This window comes from Pholis gunnellus (assembly GCF_910591455.1).
Source record: "Pholis gunnellus genome assembly, chromosome: 19".
In the NCBI taxonomy this organism is placed as follows: domain Eukaryota; kingdom Metazoa; phylum Chordata; class Actinopteri; order Perciformes; family Pholidae; genus Pholis; species Pholis gunnellus.
Window position 1 is genome coordinate 20,471,775 of NC_136546.1, and position 20,490 is coordinate 20,492,264.

General features: G+C 44.0%; 1 protein-coding gene across 5 annotated transcripts in view; it reads left to right on the forward strand.

Moving 5' to 3' along the window:
- Positions 1–20,490, forward strand: part of LOC306711382 (unconventional myosin-VI-like) — an 84,848-nt gene that overhangs the window by 49,879 nt on the left and 14,479 nt on the right. For all 5 annotated transcript variants that reach the window (XM_079180308.1, XM_079180309.1, XM_079180310.1 and 2 more), the window contains exons 19-27: positions 3,678–3,716; positions 3,860–3,953; positions 9,041–9,171; positions 9,267–9,344; positions 10,689–10,818; positions 13,129–13,219; positions 15,199–15,349; positions 17,790–17,998; positions 19,258–19,336. In XM_079180308.1, the coding sequence (XP_079036434.1) occupies positions 3,678–3,716; positions 3,860–3,953; positions 9,041–9,171; positions 9,267–9,344; positions 10,689–10,818; positions 13,129–13,219; positions 15,199–15,349; positions 17,790–17,998; positions 19,258–19,336 (1,002 nt within the window). The remainder of the gene's footprint in view (positions 1–3,677; positions 3,717–3,859; positions 3,954–9,040; positions 9,172–9,266; positions 9,345–10,688; positions 10,819–13,128; positions 13,220–15,198; positions 15,350–17,789; positions 17,999–19,257; positions 19,337–20,490) is intronic.

Consider the following 20,490-nt stretch of genomic DNA (forward strand, 5'->3'; position numbering starts at 1 on the left):
GATGGTAACGGCGAAAAAAAACAAGGTAACTAAAAACCAAGATGGTGACTTCTAAAAACCAAGATAGCAAAAAAACAAGATGGTGACTGATAAAAACCAAGGTTATGACTGCTAAAAACAAAAAAGTGAGTGACAAAATGATGAAGGACAAAAAACAAGATGACGATGGTCAGAAAAACTGGATTGCTAAAAACCAAGATGTCAGCGGCCAAAAACCAAGATGGTGACTGTTAAAAACCAAGATGGCAACGGCCAAAATGACAAACTCGAGGGTTCAAAACCTTAGGCCACCAATCGGTGATGTCACGGTATCTATGTCCACTACTGATATACAGTCAGACAAAGGTGGAGAAGCATGAAGGAGCAGAATATTAACATCAACACAGCCTGGAGAGGGTCTGAAGGGTAACATTTAGTTTTTGATGATATTATGAATGTGACACTATCGGCATTTTAGTGGATATTTAGTGGTATTCTCCTGAAGATAATAATCATGCCAAAAGTTAATTTACCAACTGATACCAAATAACAAACAAACTAATAATATAAAATATAAAATGTTGCCTTTAAATGTTTTACAAAGTTAGAAAAGTTATTTTAGAAGATTGAAGCCTCGGCGCTCGTCTCAGGGTGGATTTGAACCGGGCTCCGAGGAGATTGAGTTTTTATTACCTGTGAGCTCGGTTACCTGAAGTGTTTTCCTAAAACCTGCCCTCGGTCCCCTCTCTCTCCACCCGAGCTGTGATTAAAGTTCAACAGGTGGAGAGAAGGATCCGAAAACAGAGGGGCGGATGGTGGGAATGAGCGCCGATAAATCTGGAGTCAGTCGAGGTGACGGGAGAGACTTCGGGCTGCGGAGGACGTGGAGGTTTTCATTATAACCAGACAGTGTTCTGTCCCAATAACGGCTCAATATACCCCAATAACGGCTCAATATACCCCAGAACAAGAGTCTTGATCCGACGGCTCATCCAGACATAAGTCGACCCTCTTTTAGCCTGAATGGGAAAAAAACAACAACGGTGGGATACTTATGAAAAGTTTGTTGTTGATCACTGAGGAATAGATCGCATGAAAACGAGGATGTAAGTAATAACTTTAAAAGAGATTCTTTATTAGCTCAAGTATTTGGACAAATTTAAGGCCGCTGCAGATAAAATGAAGTTATGTAAGTGATAATAAATAAAGCAAATAAATAAAGGAAGAGACCAAGTCTGTCATATTCTATATTTAGACACTATTACACATTATTACACACTACTATACATTTAAACTATATTATTGAGCTTACAGCATAAAAAATAAATGGTTTTATTGTCATGGCTCTACTAGCCATTAGCTGCTAATGGCTCCTAGTAGCTGCTAATGGCTGCTAGTAGCTGATAATTGCTGCTAGTAGCTGCTAATGGCGCCTAGTAGCTGATAATTGCTGCTAGTAGTTGCTAATGGCTCCTAGTAGCTGCTAATTGCTGCTTGTAGCTGCTAATTGCTGCTAGTAGCTGATAATTGCTGCTAGTAGTTGCTAATGGCGCCTAGTAGCTGATAATTGCTGCTAGTAGCTGCTAATGGCGCCTAGTAGCTGATAATTGCTGCTAGTAGCTGCTAATGGCGCCTAGTAGCTGATAATTGCTGCTAGTAGCCGCTAATGATTCCTAGTAGCTGATAATTGCTGCTAGTAGCTGCTAATGGTTCCTAGTAGCTGATAATTGCTGCTAGTAGTTGCTAATGGTTCATAGTAGCTGATAATTGCTGCTAGTAGCTGCTAATGGTTGCTAGTAGCTGATAATTGCTGCTAGTAGCTGATAATTGCTGCTAGTAGCCGCTAATGGTTCCTAGTAGCTGATAATTGCTGCTAGTAGCTGCTAGTAGCTGCTAATTGCTCCTAGTAGCCGTTGCACGTCTTCTCTACAATCTATCACCGTTTGTTCGACTTCACCGCGTCGTCCCTTCATTGACCCTCGTCAGTTTACCCGTATTTACATTGACATATATTCACATTCTCATAACACTGATGCACCTCATGTCCACAATAACTTGAAGAAAAAAACAACCTTGCTAGAATGCGCTTGAATAATGCATCACCATCACTAAACATAATGAGAAGTTATGAGGTGAAGAACGCTGCAGACCGTGCAGGGAAAGGGCCGACCCACTATTGTTGGAATATTAATGACTCATCAATAATAAAAGAGTTTGATGATTGAAGAATTTCTTTTGTAACAGTCTTTCTTTAGTTTTTAATTCACACTTTAAAATTATTCACGATGTGAGGGTTTTCTTCCACACAAAGACAAAAACCCTTATCAGGAGCTCCACCCGACTGGGCCTCCGAGCTGAGTAAAGCTAACGCAACAAACTTTACGGTTCAGCCGTTGGAACTAAGATGTTGATGATGCACATTTCTAAAAAGGTTCTGCTTATCAGAAACCCTGCACTGCTGGGGGTTTTTTTCCAAGTGAGTCACATCAAATGTAAAGAGTTAATCCGTCTTGACCCTCGACAGCCTGCCGAGTAAGAGGATTCCTGCTAATGCATACCAAACTGAAAGGCTTTATCTCTCTCGGTCCTCTCTTGTCAACCTCAGCAGCATCTCAAACTGTCTCAGATTAATTCTTGAAGTACAATAACAGTGAAAAGGACGGTTATATGTCCGGTCAAAGTGCTCGACTGACTATAGATTTACACCTCCATTTATAACTCTTCAAAACTATTTGTTTAGTCCAAAATCCCGAGTGACTAATTAGCCTCAGAAGGCTTTACATTCGTGTCTGATGAGCTGAGAGCGAACAGTGAGAGGAATCAGATTGTGTCTTGAGAAGTGTTTCTTTCTCTGCATAAATGCTGAAACTACACCGTTTGGTATTTATATGATTCTCGTGAGTTTACTGCTAAATATAGTGAAATAAGTACGGAATCCCAGAGAGGCAGAAGTTAGAAATAGTGATAATAAAAACCAAGAGATCAAAAGATTTGTCACAGTTAAAAAAGCTCAAAGTAAGGCTGAACCTACGGAAGCCCTGAAAGGTAGTAAAAAAGGAGTCTGATCTAAATGTTTTTATCACTTAAGAGGAAGTGAGTAAAAAAGTTTTGCAAGAATAACTTTTCTTATTTATTTATTTAATGTGTGAAACAGAAAGTTTTACTAGGAAAATGTTTTTTTTAGGGTTTGTTGTTGTAGTTCTCATTTTGGCCACAAGAGGCCGAAGTCAATAGGAGTACAAGCATTCATAGCAGGTAACATTACCGCCATGTTCTTCTTTTGGCTGGAATGAATGCTAACACAATATATATATATATATATATATATATATATACGTATATACTGTATGTGTGTGTGTATATATATATATATATATATATATATATATATATATATATATATATATATATTTGTTGGTGGGAATAAAGATCATCTTCAGGATAAACTTCGGAGCTGTATTTCTTTTTTATTCCTTTTTGTATTTGCTGGTCACGTTATTTGAAATGTTGTACGTAAACATATATTATTTGAAGGTATATAGAAGCACACATAACATTATGACTCGTGTTGGATACACAGCTTTGTCTTTGTCATTACGTGGAAATAAAAGTTAACTACATGAACCACCGCACAATATGTTTCTTGTCTCTGCATTAATCACACAATGTGTTTTCTTCTTTCCCTTGTTTTTCTGCAGACCCAGCTGAATATTCTCCTGGAGAAGCTGCGCAGCACGGTCAGTGTTGGTTCGATGTCACATCCTGCAGTAAAGATGAGCTCATTACTGTGACGCGGTGCTCCTGAGTGTGTCCCCGAGTCACAACGTGATTAATGTCTGATTTTCGGTCTCTCCGTGTGTCCCTCGTTCTCCTCCTGCAGGGCTCCAGTTTCATCCGCTGCATCAAGCCCAACCTGAAGATGATCAGCCACCAGTTTGAAGGAGCTCAGATTCTCTCCCAGCTGCAGTGCTCCGGTCAGTGAGAGCCTCCTCCTGATGTCAGGAATGTTCATTATTAACAGGGTTGAACGTGTTCCTGCCATTTAAAACAGGTTGTTACTCCAGAACAGAGCACATATTCCCTGAATTCACATGATAAATAATCATAAAAATGAAGTTTATTCTAATTTGATGACGTTATTCTTGATATTTGATCAATTAAGTGGTACAACATCATGTCCTCTCCTCTAGTTTTACGTCCAGGTGGTGATGTGGATGTTATTAGTGTGTACAGAGGAATATCCTCCTTTTTACAGTTTCAGTGGTACTTTTAAATCCTGGGATGGCAGCTGGAAACAGATTTGGGCAATAATTCCTGGGAAATACTTGGATGTCAATTCTCAATATTACATTTTAAATGACAGCTTTTTAAAAAACAAAAGTGAAACATGTTCCTTTACGATCTATATTCTAACATATGTGAGTATCTAATGAAGTTAAAGGAGCTCTCTGCTGGTTCATTGAGTTCTACTGTCAAAGGTTTAACATTAGAATGACGTCTTTAGTGTCTCCACCTGTGTGATTAACATCTCTGTGATTCTGAATGAGGTTTTCTTACTCGTCTCTCGCTTCAGCTCTCTATCGGTACCCGGGTTATTTTAGTAACTAAAACAGTAAATAAACAGTGAAAAATATTGTAAACAAACTCTGAAAACCAAATGAAACCAAACTAAAATGAAATTAAAAGTAAAACCTAAAATAAATTATAAAATTCTGAACTATCGTAACCTTAAATGGTACAAATAGATCCTGTTTCTGTGTAGAACGTTTCACCGTAAAGCGTCTCAACACGTTTCTTTGGTACGTAGGTTTGTCCTCCTGCGACTTCTCTCTTCTGTATAATCTCTCTTCAGGATGTTTCAACACATCTACCGTCAGTACATCCCGTCTTTTTCTTATTGCCCCTTCCACCCACACCGACTGTTGTTTGGTGAAAACGCGAGTCTACAGAACAGTGTCTTCACCGGGGGAGAAATAAAACGGTGAATAAACACAAACCCTCTAAAAGGTAAAAGAACCAAGGACGGAACACATGAGCAGTGACTCACCGCCCAAACGTTTACAGCCAGCAAAGACCTCTTGTGTCTGGAACTGAAGTTCACCTCGTTGATTTCAAGAAAGCCTCTTGAGAACTTTTGAAGTGGCCACAGACGAGTGTTTGTGGAGTAAACTTTGACAGTGTTGTCTACAGAGTAAAGACAGAGACGCCTCACTTCCTCTGTACAGATCTGTCTGCCAAAGGAGACGATCTCATGGTAAAAAATGAAGGTTTCATTTAATCGCGTCAACCAGAACAGGAAGCGGATAGCGCTTTTTGTTAGCTGTCGGTAGCTATCACCAGTTACCAAAGAGCATCAATGGAAGTTCTTCACTTATTTACTCCGGCAGAGGAAACGGTGGACGGAGCAACAACAGCAGTAACAGTGGAACACACAATGTAGTGTGTCCTGTGTGTGTCCGTAGCTCTTTTCTAATAAAAGAAGCTAGCATTAGCTCCAAACGTCATGCGCTCATTTGCATATTGGTGACATCGTCGTGCGTTCATTAGCATAAAGCTTAGGGGGTTGTGTTGTTGCAGCGAAGAGATTCTTCCAAGATGAGACGGACTGAAAACTCTGAGACGCGTTGAATATAATAAATCTGAATCTATTTCTTGGTCTGAAGAAGTTGTTGCCTCATCCAAAGTTCAACTTAGTTAGAAAATTAACAAAAATAACTACAAATGAAGAATCCGGTCACATTTTACAACCTTTTAACCAGATCACGTGTTTCTCGTTGGCGGTTGTTATTTCCTGCGTCCTGTGCTTCCTGTCTTTGTGAAGCTGCTTTGTGACTTTGAAACCACTTTCTTAAAGTTATCCCCAAATCAAAAAGCCTGTGCCCCCCCCCCCTCTCAGATTTGGAAGAAAAGAAATGATGAGCTCGGGTTTAATATCCTCAGAGAGTCCGATTCTGCTCTCAAGCACACAAACTCAACGATGCCCTGTTCAGATACTGCACCCCCGCCAAGTTCTTTATCACGTTTATTGGACTGGGAATGGAAGTGTTGATAGTTTGGATGAGACTGGGGAGGCCTCAGTGTGCCAACATGACACTGCTGGCTTCACGATGGGGGAAAGTACGGCGAGCAAGAATCCCAAAATAACATGACGAAAGTTCACTAATCCTACAAAGAGACGTTGTTGCGCGGCGGCTGTGGCTCGGAGGTCGAGCGGCTCGTTGTCTGTCTGTTTCCTGTTTTTATTTGCCCACAATCAAATTGCCTTCGTGGATTAACACAATTTATTTTATAAATACAAATTCACCATTTAAAGACACACAATAATCCATATTTGAACAGCGGTGTTTTTTTAAAGGGGTTCACCTCCGAGCCTTTAGTGGGAATAACTTTAATTTGCTTTAAAAGACTTGAAACTGTCTCAACTCTGGTGTGATTTGTTGTTTTTGTTCCCAGTATGTCCGACGCTTATCCTGACAAATTCTGTCGTTAATCTGGTTTATTCAACAAACCAAATACAAGAAGATAAACACAAAAAGAAGTTTTGCATCATGGTTTGGATCCCTGAAACGAGATTTAATTGCTTCCTGCGACGGGGCTGGATTCTGTGAGCAGAGCGGCCTCGAGCTTGTTCTTTTGAGCAGAAAGCACCAGATACAGTTTAATTAAATTAGTGACATATCGAGGCTGAGCAACACCCTGTAAATTAGAAATTAGAAGGAGGACTTAATAAAGTGACTTGATAACAGAAATATTGGCATTTTTACGTTTCCGCAAACAACGGATACCGTGATTGTGGGCGTCTACGCAGCAAGTGAGGTCGTATTACAAGTTACAAAGACGGTTATTTAAAGTTACGCTCCATTAAAACAAACGTCCACTGAGGGTCAAACAAACGCAGGACTTTCACCCAGGTGACCGCTGGTCATGTCCCGCGAGAAACCAAAAAGAAAACACTGACGTTCCGTTTGTTTCGTAGCGTCAGGAAGTCCGCTAAGAGGCGCTTGTTGTTTGTATACGGTAGCTACGTTGGTCCAAACCACGATCATCGGAAACTGTTCAGGCACTTTCAAAGAACACTTGGCAGGCGAACTGTTGTCTCCGGAGTCGTCCTTTGCTCTTCTTTCAATGAAGAAATACTCTCCAGTCTCGCTATAAATGAAGCTACGCTAACCTCTTTAAGAGTCGTTTCTCTTTGTAGCTCCTCACGGGATGCTGATTGGTCCGCGCTCTGGTTTACCGGACACAAACGCTTTGTGACATGCGATCCAGCAACCTAAAACTAGCCAATCGTTTCACAACCACAACGCGTTTCTGCTAGCGTCACACGAGGCCGATACGAAACATATTTTTTTGGTTGAGAAACGTCGAGATTCAACGTATTCAGCAGTTTTACAGAAACATACAATGGCAAAAACAATTCTGGCGACTGGCTCAACAACCAGTGGGTGATTTTATGGGGAGCCAGTGGAGGGAGACTAACACCAGGATTATATGGTCAAGATCTCTGGTTCCTAGAACCACTAGGCTGCAATAAGAGGCTTCAGGTTTAAGCGATCGGGCGTCTGTGTTAAGTGTTTCCCCATTAAAAGGACTCCGGGATGAACATTGCCTTGATGTAACAGTTAAGACGTCTCGGCTCAGGGCGACACAAAGATTAGCGTTTCCTTTTGGGAAACAATTGTACGGCAATTATAACCGGAGGTCTCACATGAGAGATGTGCACCTCGGGGGCAGCAATTAGTGTTCAGCGTTATCTGAATACACAAGAGGAGAGTTATACTATCGCAGCTGTGAGAGACAGAGGAAGTTGTAATTTGCTTTCCAAGTTTCCTCTCCACACAATTGGCATCAAAACTCATGAGAACAAAATTCATCTTCTGTAGGATTTCCCATCTAATTTAAGCAAATGCTGTCTGCTGCCAGCTTTGCTTAAAAACATTGAACAATGAAGATACAAACTGAACGCGATCAGATCACAGAGTCCAACTCAGCTTAGCGACAAATTACTTCTGTTTGTTCATACGATGAAAAATGGTCAAATATCAAATTTTTTCCCACCTACTAATACACTAAAGCAATACACTAAAGCAGGTTGGATCCCAGAGGTTTTATGCATATTTTCCTTGTTGCATTTGGTGTTGAAATGTGTTTTAAAATGATGAGCCAACATCAGCACATAAAATGCAAACGCTAGCATTGGCGTTAATGCTAACGGTGGCTTTCAGTAGCCTTGGCATCGTGCTAACGTTTGTGTTATGTAGTTTGGATGAAGGCTAACTGTTAATATGTTAATATGCTACAGTTTCATGACGCGTCGAGCTGCAATGTTGGATTTTTCCAGAATCAGTCGATGCGTTTTAAGAACCAGCGGATGTCCTCCGGCTCTTTAACGGTGACGTAACGCTGTGAAACGGAATGTACTCAATGTTGTGCACAAAAAACACTCAACACTAGAAAATGACTTCTGAGGTGACTCGATGGCATTTTCAAACCGCCGCAGGAGTGTTTCATTTACACTGAATGGCAATTAGCGGCGCCTGTCTGCTGTGAAAGAGTTCTGTAAAATGAGCCCTTTGATATCAGCTTTCACAGCAAAGTGAGGAGAGAGAGGGAGAACAGGGGGTCTCCGGGAAACAAGTTCAGCTAATATGTCAAAGGGAACAGTCTGGAAAGTCCTCACGACGTAATCACAGACAAGACGGAGCTGACGAACGGGAGCCGGGTCACAGAGTTAAAATCACAAGCAGAGTAAACGATGCCGACGAATGACGCTAATTGGCTTCACTGGTTAGATGTGGTTTGCTGCTTTGATCACATTTATTTCAAAGGTAAAGGTTCATAATTGGATTTGTTGTGCTAAACATCACTAACTAATGATTGTCTGTCTGGAAATGATAGAAAAACTGCTTTACATGAAAACACAAAAGGGTTGAAGTACGCTTAAAGCCAAGAAACATGTAAAAACAGAGTAAAATGAACCAGATGCCAGAGTTTTTGATACTTCTTGGAGCTTCGATCCTCAGCTGTGTATGTAACGAACGCCGTCCTCCCTCCTCTGTAGGCATGGTGTCGGTGTTGGACCTGATGCAGGGCGGCTTCCCCTCCAGGGCTCCCTTCCACGAACTCTACAACATGTACCAGCAGTACATGCCTCCCAAACTCACCCGCCTCGACCCGCGGCTCTTCTGCAAGGTCGGTTCCTCGGAGCCCCCCCGCCGAGCTTTTCATCATCGGCACCTCGAACACGTTCCCATGTTCATCGATGCTCCTCCGTGTTTCTTTTGCAGGCTCTATTCAAAGCTCTGGGACTGAACGAGAACGACTACAAGTTCGGTCTGACCAGAGTGTTCTTCCGGCCCGGCAAGGTGAGACCCAGCTAATCATAGATTCAGTGTGAACGCACACGAGTGGTGTTGGGCTGCTGAGGTGAGCCAACAGATGTGTTGTGTTGTATTTATTTGAATAATTCATCACATGTGGGTTAGACGTGTGGTCTCTGGTGGAGGGGGGGGGGGTGTTTGTTGCAGAGGTCCTCGGTACACAGCGTGTAACTGTGACTCTGTAGGACTGAATTAATACCGACGTCCTCTGCAGGCTGAACTGGGACGCTTTCATTACTCCTCACGTCCCTCCAGGAGAGACCGTCACACGGTTCTTGTGTTTAACTGTTGTAGCGTGGGAGGAGCCGGTCGCAGCGGTCTGTCAGAATGAACGCTGCTCACAACGGCGAGAAGCTCCGGACTCCTGATACTCGAGGGTCAGCTGCCCCCCCCCCCCCCCCCCCCCCCCCCCGCCCCCCCCCCCCCCCCCTTTTTGTCAGAAATCAAACTCGGTAAACTGACAACAAGGAGACGTCGAGAGAAATAACGACTCTGCTGCTGCTGCCTGAACAATGAAAGCAGCTGCAGCTGACTCAAGGTTTCCAGAGGACACGGCGAATATCAGCTCGTGTGTTAGCAGCTTATAAAAGATGCTTGAAGGACAAACAGAATAAATACAAACCTTCATGCTTTAGTGAAATGTGGATCGGGTTTTCACGTGCAGATGTGAATCCGTATTACTTTGACTGTAGAGTCTGAAAAAATGACAACATGTGTACTAAATAGGAGCAGTGTTTGGCAATAAGCTGATGTTCGTAGAGGGAACCACAGGTTTACTGATGGATCGATGCTCTTGGTATTCATCATCTGGCTGCGGTGCAAACCACCGAGCAGCACTGCAGAGGATTCATGCATCGGTACGATTAGGAGCTTTCATTGTTATTTGTACAAACTGAATATTCTTTGAAATATAAAGTCATAAATTTGCAAGAACATTTTATTTCTGTGCATCATTTTTTGCGATGAGCTGCCTTTTATTTGTATTTCTTTAGGCATCACATAGGACTGTCTATAACTGTGTATTAGGACCGTTGTAGGCACAAAATAAACATTAATATTCAGAGAGAGAGCTCAGAAGCAGCTGTTCTCTGAGATGATAAAGTTATACGTTTGCAAGAAACATCTCAGAACTGACCTGAGATTAAAGTCACACATCTTTGTGTTGTTTTTGAGATTCACCTCTAGTTCAGGAAGTGCTGCTGGTTTACAGCCTCCTGTATGTGTGTGTGTGTGTAATCAGCTGCACTGACTGTAAGGACATTAGTAGAGCTATTGCTTCACTGTTTGTGTTTTACACTCTCCCCCCCCCCCCCCTCCTTCTGTTTTCAGTTTAAAGAGTTTGACCAGATCATGAAGTCGGACCCGGACCACCTGGCGGAGCTGGTGAAGAAGGTCAACACGTGGCTCATCCACAGCCGCTGGAAGAAGGTCCAGTGGTGCTCTCTGTCCGTCATCAAACGTAAGCAGCGTCTGTCCAGAGGGTCCGGACCCCCTTTGTTCTGTTAGCTCACGTGCTCACATGGTGGAGGTGCTAAAGTTCTCTGAACACGTCGGTTAACGGTGGTTATAAAGGCTGAAGTTGCTCTCGATGAGGAACTTTTACCCGGTCCTGAACCGGTCTCAGTTTAGTCCTGATCCTCTATCGGACCTACACCAGTAAACCAGGTGCAAACCACTGAGCAGCACTGCAGAGGATTCATGTACGATTAGGAGCTTTCATTTCTTATGTGTTTAGGCATCTCGCAGAGCCGTCGACAAGGAAATAATATTCAGAGAAAGAACTCAAAAACGGAATATTCTCTGAAATATAAAGTCATGAATTTGAATGAATGTCCCAAATTCTTTGTTTTGTTTTTTTTTTTTGGTCAAGGAACTGCGTCGCTGGTAAACACTACCTCTTCTGTCCACAGGGACCGCCAACATCAACGCAAAATAAAAGTTCCTTGTCGTAACTTAAACATTAAACCAACGTGACCAGACTACAGACTACAAACTACAGACTACAGACTACAAACTACAGACTACAGACTACAGACTACAAACTACGGTCTACAGACTACAGACTACAGACTACAAACTACAGACTACAGACTACAAACTACGGTCTACAGACTACAGACTACAGACTACAAACTACAGACTACAAACTACAGACTACAAACTACAGACTACAAACTACAGACTACAAACTACAGACTACAGAATACAGACTACAGTCTACAGACTACAAACTACAGACTACAGACTACAGACTACAGACTACAAACTACAGACTGCAGACTACAGTCTACAAACTACAGACTACAGTCTACAGACTACAGACTACAGACGTAAGGATCCGGAGAGGACAGCCGGCTAGTTAGCGAGCTAGCTTGTCTGATTGATTGTGCACAGACGGCTCACAGAGGCTTAGCTCTGTCTGCTGCCTCGGGTTCATCACGTCACTCAGTGCTGTCATAACGCTGCTCTGTGTTTGTGTCTGCCGCCATTGCTCTCGATGGCTCCATTACCTTTCTGGTAGTTTCTCTCTTTCTGTCTCTTCGTCTGTTCTTCTCTTCATATCTACACCGATCTTTGTCTTTATTCCTCACTCCATCTCTGCCTCTCACTCTCTTTATCGATCAAATCCCAAAAGCAGGATGGAGTGTTTCAAAGGACATCATCATATCCTATTAAAGATTAAATAAACGCTTATAGTGTCCCAGCAGCAGTTAGTAGATACTCGTCCTGTGTTCATTAAAATGCAAAGTCATTAGTTTGGTTCCGTTATCGACGGCGTAGACGTTAATTATTCTGAGGCATTAACGAGATGAAATGAATTTGGCAGCATGGCGGCGATGTAATCGATGGCCGTCTCTATTTATCTTTCACCCTTCATCCCTCCAGATCTCCCTCGTCTTCTTTTTATCTCCATCTTTTGATCAACTTGCTTCATTGGCTCAACAACATCCAGCTAACGCTAAGCTAACGCTAGCTCTCCTCCTGCTGGTCTGAACACTGATTGGTCGTTTACACGAGTGGGCTAAAGGAGGCTCTGAACTCTTTTCTACGCATCAAACAGCAGCTCACACTTCACAACTTTTCTCGGAGTCACTGGGTTTAGTCCCAGAGAAACGAGGGGGGGGGGGGGGGGGGGCCTCCAAGTGGTGCTCTGGTATTGAGCCTTCTGTCCATAATCAACACCGTGTTCCTGCTTCGTTCAATACGTGACGGTGCCAGAACACCTCGGGGCCAAAGATCGATCGATCAGTTGATCATCACTTGGCAGTGAGTGAGTGGAAAACAGAGAATACCAGGAAACCCGAAAACACAGGACCTGAACGGCTCCGTTACAGAGGAACTCAAGGTCCACCTCCATCACAGCAGATCATGTGATCATGAGGAATAAACGACACCATCATAAGAAACGCTCGTGTGACTTCTATACGTCTAGGGCTTTTATTCTGAAAGGTAGAGACGGAAGGATCTGCCTTCGTCAAGGTTGAAAGGACGAATAAAGTTTTCTGTCTTGGTGCCGACTTCTGCTGTTGTTTCATTAATGTAACGTTGACTCGTTCCGCACGACGTGATTGGTCGACGCCTTCATGATGCGGAAAGCTCAGGAAAGAAAATACTTATTCATCAACAGTTTAAAATGTTGATTTACGTGCAAATGAATCAGATGAAACATGTCACGTTTACACCATGAAGGTCTTATTCATAGACATTTGCCTCCTTCACAGGTGACGTCTGCAGGAAGTTGACTTTCTTTCTTTCTTTCTTGTTTCAGTGAAGAACAAGATTGTGTATCGAACCAGCGCCTGCATCAAGATGCAGAAGACGGTTCGGATGTGGCTCTGTAGGAAGAAGCACAAACCTCGGTGAGGATTCTTCTTCTCTTCCTTCTACTTCTTCCTAATCTTCTCCCCCCACTAACCCTTCCTCTCTTTCTCCTCCCTTCCTCATGTTTACAGATTGTAAAACCCTCTGAGGCCAACTTATGATGTTGATCTACACAAAATGAATTTTATTTTCCTTCCTTCCTTCCTATATACCTGCTCTCCTCCCTCCCTCCGTGCTGCTTCATCTCTTTTACTTTCCATCCTTTCCTCATCCTCCCATCCCTCTTCCTCTCCTCCTTCCCTTTCCTGTCCTCCATATTTCCAGCACCTCCATCCTTTCTCTCTCTCTCTCCTTCTCTACCTTCTTTCCTCCTGTCCTTCCCCCTTTTCATACTAATCCTTCAACCTCTCCTTTCTCCTTCTGTCCCACCTTTCCATCCTTCCTCTTCCTCCATCCTTCCCCTCTTCCTCACCTTCCTCATTACATGCGTCTCCTTCTTGCTCTCTCTCTCTCTCTCCCTGCCTTGCTTCCTCCAGTTCCTCCCTCGCTCCCTCATCATCCTCCTCTTCTTCTTCATTATCTGCCACTTTCACAGCTCAGCAGTGTCTGCCTGGCGCACACACACACACACACACACACACACACACACACACACACACACACACACACACACACACCTGGTGACACATGCAGCTCTGCTTATTACCTCCGATATTTGGTGATAAACAGCGGGGCCCCGGGGGAGGGGGCGGGGGGGGGGAGGCAGGTGGGAGGACAGATGAAGTATTCAGGTGAAGAAGTGATTTCTCTTCCTCCTCTGCAGGGGGTTTTAGTCTGATCTGGCAACCTGCAGGTTCCTGCTAACAGGATGTGTGATTGTGTTTGTGTGCGCTGCTGATTACGGGGGGGGGGGCTGTTAATGAGGGGGGGGGGGGGGGTGTGTTAATGAGGGGGGGGGGGGTGTTAATGAGGGGGGCGGAGATTCAGATTTAGTGAAACTTCACTCAGCAGCAGCAGATGTGAAGCAACGTTGTTGTTTCTGCAAATTACAGTTTTTTTTGGATGTGAAGTCCTAAACTTCCTGTTTTTAGTCCTAAAATAATGTTCCAGAGCATAAATGTAAATATTAGATAAAACCAGGTTCAATGTTCTTTGTTTCAGTCCATCAGGAAACACTGCCAACAGCCATAAAAACATCCGTTTCCTCCATGTTTGTATAATAACTGTATAGATGTGTGTGAGTGCTGTGTGAACGTGTAGTTTGGTGGATGAAGAGCTGCTGAAGTGGAGATTTATCATCGGAGTCATTTTCTTCTGTCGATCGTTCTTCTTCTTCTGTGTTTTCTGTCGGTTTAAAGTAATGATGCCTTCAGGTTCCTCTCACCTGAAAGGTCTCCGGAGATTCTCCCCGAATAACACAGGATGATAATAATAATAATAATAACTGACAAAAACAGAACTACAAACATGGAGGTAAAAGTCAGTTTTTTAACGACCAAATCAAAATGACTTTCCTCTCGATCAGTGTTTGAACATTTCTCCTGAAATGGAAACATCAGTCGGACTTCGTTGATCAGACGACGACGTGATTCACGCTCATCAAACCGGATTACGCAAGAATCAAACATCAGGAACACGATTGAGGGTTTTTTTTTTGAAGAGTGATCTGTAATTTATTTCCCGTATTTAACTCGCTGGCTTCTGATTCTGATTTAATCTAAATATGATGAGACGATGACACAAAAAACACCAAGAATACAACTATAATCATGTTTAAACAAAAGAGTAATAACTATGTAATTAGTACAAAAGAAGTAAGAAAACAAGTTGCATTGTGGGAAGTGAGACTAAAACTCTGCTGCCTCACTGTTTAGAAGACTTTATGGAACAAAAATCAGTTTAAATTAAAACCTCCAACGTGTGTGTGTGTGTGTGTGTGTGTGTGTGTGTGTGTGTGTGTGTGTGTGTGTGTGTGTGTGTGTGTGTGTGTGTGTGTGTGTGTGTGTGTGTGTCTCAGGATCGACGGGTTGGTCAAGGTGCGTAACCTGAAGAAGAGGATGGGTCGCTTCAACGAGGTGGTGGCCGGGCTGAAGGAGGGCAAGCAGGAGATGAGCAAACAGATCCAGGGTCTGGAGACCGCCATCGACTCCCTGATGGTCCAGATCAAGGTGGGGGAGGGACGGACGCCGTTATTATTGTTGTTATTATCTATGAATTTCCCCCATAAAGCCTGAATTCCTCCTCAGCCTTTGTTGTGCTGTCTGCTGTGACACACACACACATGTGGGGGTTTGTTTCAACCCGTTTTGACAAGAGTTCCGCCTCCTCTCGGTGAATGACGGGCAGCATGAAATTAAACCGCACGCGGAGCAGTTTGACAGACAGCCGGTGCTGTTAGACGCAACGAGAACAGATTTGATCCCCAGGAATTATTAAAAAACATATATATATATATATATATATATATATATATATATATATATATAGATATATATATATATCTATATATATTGAACGGTAAAAGTCCAGCTTGTGATGCTTTTCCAATTTATTAAACGGTTTATATAACTTTCCACGTGGACCTGTCAATCACTGTGTAGCCCCGCCCCTAAAGCATCCCCTGCTTTATGGTCTGTGTGACTCTAAATGGACCATCATTTACTAAATGAACATCATGCTGTATTGAAGAAGACTTGAAACTAGAGATTGAGACCATAAACTCATGTTTACAATGTTTACTGAGGTAATAAATCAAGAGAGAAGTAGAGTCATTTTCTCATAGACTTCTATACAACCAGAGGAGTCGCCCCCTGGTGGTCACTAGAGAGAATGCAGCTTTAACACCCCCCCCCCCCCTGGCTGTAGAAAGCCCTGCATAGAGAATCATTTGTTAAACTTAACCTCAGCTCAGGATGAGTTATTCATTTTTTTTCAGGGATATTGTTCGTAAAAGGCAATTAAAGAGGATATTGAGAGCTTGTGGATTATATCCTGACTCGGAGGTTTCATATCCAGTTATGACTTCTCTAGGATGATTTCATTTCTGATGAGTTGGCACCAAATGTTGCCCTGGAAGCTCAGAATCAACTTAACTTGTTGTAGCAGCAGCACTGCAGAGAAAGGATGGTCTGTGGTTCTGTCTCTCGATATTATGTGCATGAATAAAGCGTGGCCCGGGTTTCTTTATCTATTCTCTGTTTGTCCACTCCAGGGCTCCGTAGCGTTGCTATAAAGCACAGAGGAGGCTTCTCCTGCAGCCTTTCATAGTTAAAGTGGCCGCCTCTTCTACTTAAATGAGCGCTGCGTCAGGGAAAAAGTAAAAGTCAACAGGTCTGATGAGCGAGGAAATAAATCTCCTGCACATCAGGTGAGACACCAGGCGAGAGAGTCGGATGATCAAACACGCTCAACTTTACTCCAAATAGTCGGCATCCAGTAGAAGTTAGAGGAGTTTGTGATCCAGTGAAAGATTTATCTGATTTAAAAAGATTTACGTTTGCTTGCATCCTCAGAAAAGGCAGCGAGAACACGTAAATCTTTTCCAGCAAGTTTTATTTCCTTCAACGTAAATCCTAACGATCGCGGCCAAAAGCCGACAAACGTCTTTGCAGGAAGTTCTCTGCTGTGATTACGAGGACGTCAGAGCTGCAGACAAGACACTGAAGCTGCAACGTCTCAGGACTCTCACGGGGTCACCGGCGGTGTGTTCAGGCGTCGCTGCAAAACGTGTTGCCGTCTCGCGGCAGATGAATATTCATACGCATCTCGCTGTCACTTCAACCTTTTATCCTCCGACAGCCAAGTCGCTGCACGACAAAGCTGCAGAGAGAAGAAGGTTTTTGAAGTGACAGCAGCTCCTCTCTGCCGAGTTTGTTCTTCTAAATCATGTGACATTTACCGCGGTGAAGCACCCGTCAGTGACTACGGTTACTCTGGTGTTAGGAGCGTTCTTTGGACATGAACACAGCTCTGAAAATGTGTCTCGATCAGGAGACAACCTCCGGTTCTGAAGAGTGTTAAAGCTGCATTCTCTCTAGTGTCCACCAGGGGGCGACTCCTCGGGTTGTATAGAAGTCTGTGAGAAAATGACTCTAAATGATGGTCCATTTAGAGTCAAACAGACCATAAAGCAGGGGATGCTTTAGGGCGTCTCTACGTCACTCCTCCTCAGTCCACATATGGTCACTTCCTGTTAACTGGTTGCGAAGAAAACCAAAATGGCGACGGCCAAATCGCCAAACTCGAGGCTTCAAAACATCAGTCCTCAAACCAACGAGTGACGTCACGATGACTACGTCCTCTTCTCATACACAGTAACTATACACTATAGTCTGGATTGAAAGGAGGCAGCAGGAGACCAGCAGCTCCTGTGTTCTCAGGTTAAATCTTTGAGGAGAGCGTAGATAACAGCTTCAGATGCCCACGGCACAAAATCCAAGATGGCGTAGCCACAAAATACCAAACTCGAGGCGCTCCAAAGAGGCCGATATGATTAAAGACAGCCGGTGAACGTGGAGGACGTTTTGAGTTTGTATTGGGTGGGAAACATATCCAGATAAAGGCCTGAATGCATAATTATAACTCTGTTCTGCTTCCGTGTCCCGTCAGCGCACCGTCATGACCCGGATCGACATCGACCACGAGTACCAGGCCCTGGTGACCCGGTCGGAGCAGCTGCTCGTCGCCATGCAGGACAAGAAGAAGGAGGAGGAGGAGCGCGAGAGGCTGCGACGCATCGAGGAGGAGATGGAGCGGGAGAAGAAGAGGAGGGAGGAGGACGAGCAGCGCCGCAAGCAGGAGGAGGACGACCGGAAGATGTGAGTGTTGAAGGTTTTTTGGTGGTTTTGCCGTCACGTACGCAGCAAAAACAACAAATTAAGAGCCACTTGTCTGCGTTTCTTTCGACCCGGCGAAAAACTGCTGCAGTGGACAGAAGCACTCAGTGTCCACTCATTTTAAGGATTTACATAACGACGCCACAGGGATGTATTTTCATACACGAGCCGGGTTTGTTGCTTCAGTTTAACGTTCGTCACCACGAGAGAGAAGAAGTCAAACGGTTCAGATAAACGTTTAACATGACGTCATCTCAGCACAGAAGAGGCAAAGGCTTGTTTTAATTGATTCAATACTCAGAGTTTCGGTGTCTGACAGCAAGGTAAAGAGGTGAAACGTTCTAAATACAGCGTTCACTAGGAGTCTAAAATACGCCCGCAGCAGAACATCACTTTGGTCTCGTGCTGGTTCTATAAGCTCGTCTCCTGCAGTAGAACCCTGACTGTGAAGAACCTCAAACACACACTACAGAACATCAGTACTGTCCCTTTAAGGCACTTCCAGATCCTCTTTGTGCAGCTCAGCAGGAATAAGTATAAAAACATGTGAGAATGAAGGAGATCTGTTGCCGGTGAGGCGTCTGAATCCCGGACGGTGTCGGTCGTGTGACCGTCCTCTCGGCCCTCCTCCTGAGAAGTCTTGGAGGAGGACTGATGGGGGACCGTTGTGTTCGTCACAAACCGCTGCCCGCTAATGTAAGACATTAGAGATGACGGACTCCACTTTATGGTCCACTTTGCCGTCCCTTCGGTCTCCTCCGCTGGCAAGTTATGAAGTCCCAAGAATCCAGCTGGAGGTCACAGACCGGAGGTCGTTTAGAAGATAAAAGTCACCGACACGCCTTGTTTAGTTCCTCTTAGAGCCGAACGGTTACGCACAAGGTTGTGACTGCACGTCACTCCTGTGTGCAGCAGAAGAAACAACCTTCACTTCCTGCCTGAACCCGAGAGGACAACAGTCATGTCAGAGCGTCTGGTTTCATGTGAGCGCACGACAGAAATAAAGAGGCAAAGAGCAGAGAAACCAGCTCAAAGGGACGGTGGTGACAGTCAGTGTTCTCCTGCAGTGGATGAGTTTAGAGAACCAGACAGGAGAACACGTGATCTCTACAAGAAGAAGAAGAAGTTTATTGTTCTGTCTCCTTCGCTGCTCTTTTCTCTCTTTCTCTTCATGATTCTGTCTTTTTTTTTCCCTTCTTTCATCTTCTTCCCCTTCTTTCTGTTTTTCTTCCCTCCGTCAGGAAATCCGAGATGGAGCACAAGAGGAAGCAGGAAGAGGAGGAGAGGAAGAGGAGGGAGGAGGAGGAGAGGAAGATGCAGGTGGGTGTTAGCAGATGGTTAAACCTCCGTCCAGAGTAGCAGGACGGATATCTAAAACCTGCAGCAGATGCAACGTTCTTGCTTCCCGATGCCAACACGTTGTGTTTGTGTGGCGGAGCAGAGAGACGGCGGCTTTCACGGTTCTCTGGGTTTTATGTTCATCGTCCAGCCCGTCTGTTGCCGTGGCTGAGGCCCGGTTCCAGTGGAGCCCCGGGGGGGGGGGGGGCGTCGACCCGGCCGGATCAGGTGCAGATTTTAGTGGCGCGCGGCGTCCGTTTGGATCAAAGCTGCTGGCCGGCGTCCCGGAGCCCCCGAGGCTGCGTTTCCATACAGACCTCACGCACCTCCACCAGCTTCAGATGTATGAATCCTAAAGACTGAACGCTGTTTGTCCGGGTTTAGTTTTGAGTCTGGGGGGACAGGAAGCAGACCTGACGGGTCCGGATGGTTCACAATGTAATAAAGCATTCGCTGCTTTATAAGCCAACAGTATGAAGTCGGTTCTCTGACAGACAGGAAGTCGGAGTAAAGACCGTAGAACTGGACCGACTCGTTATATACCGTTATATAGTTATTTGGTTATTTGGTTATTTGGTTATATAAACCGGTGTATCGTCTGCATATAGATTGAAACTTATTTTGTTGCTCTCCATAATGTATCGGTGAGAATATGAGTAATGCGGTAAAACCGTCGGTCCAAAACTTGTCAAAGTCACATGACCGGTGATGATGTCATGTTGCAAATCACAGCTTTTAATTAAGAAGTATAAAGAAAAAAAAAACATATAAAGTCTCAAGTGTGTCCAGATGTGTGAAGTCTAATAAACATCCTCGAGTGAAGACGGAAGTTTGAAAAGTAAAAACAAGTTAAAGAAGAAAGAAGTGAGACCTCTGGAGGCTACATTAGCTACATTAGCTATATTAGCTACATTTGCTGTGTGTGACCAGCCAATCACGGCCCACCTTGAAACAAAACAGCGTGTTGTTGTTGTTGTTGTTGTTGTTTTGTGATACAGCTGCAAACATCTGCTCTTCAGGACATCTGCATTTGTAAACAGCTGGCTCGTAGAACAGTCTCACTCCTGACGGAGCCGTCAGGTTTATTAAAGAGACGACGTTTGTCAAGTGAAGGACGCAGCAGCCGGATCTCATCT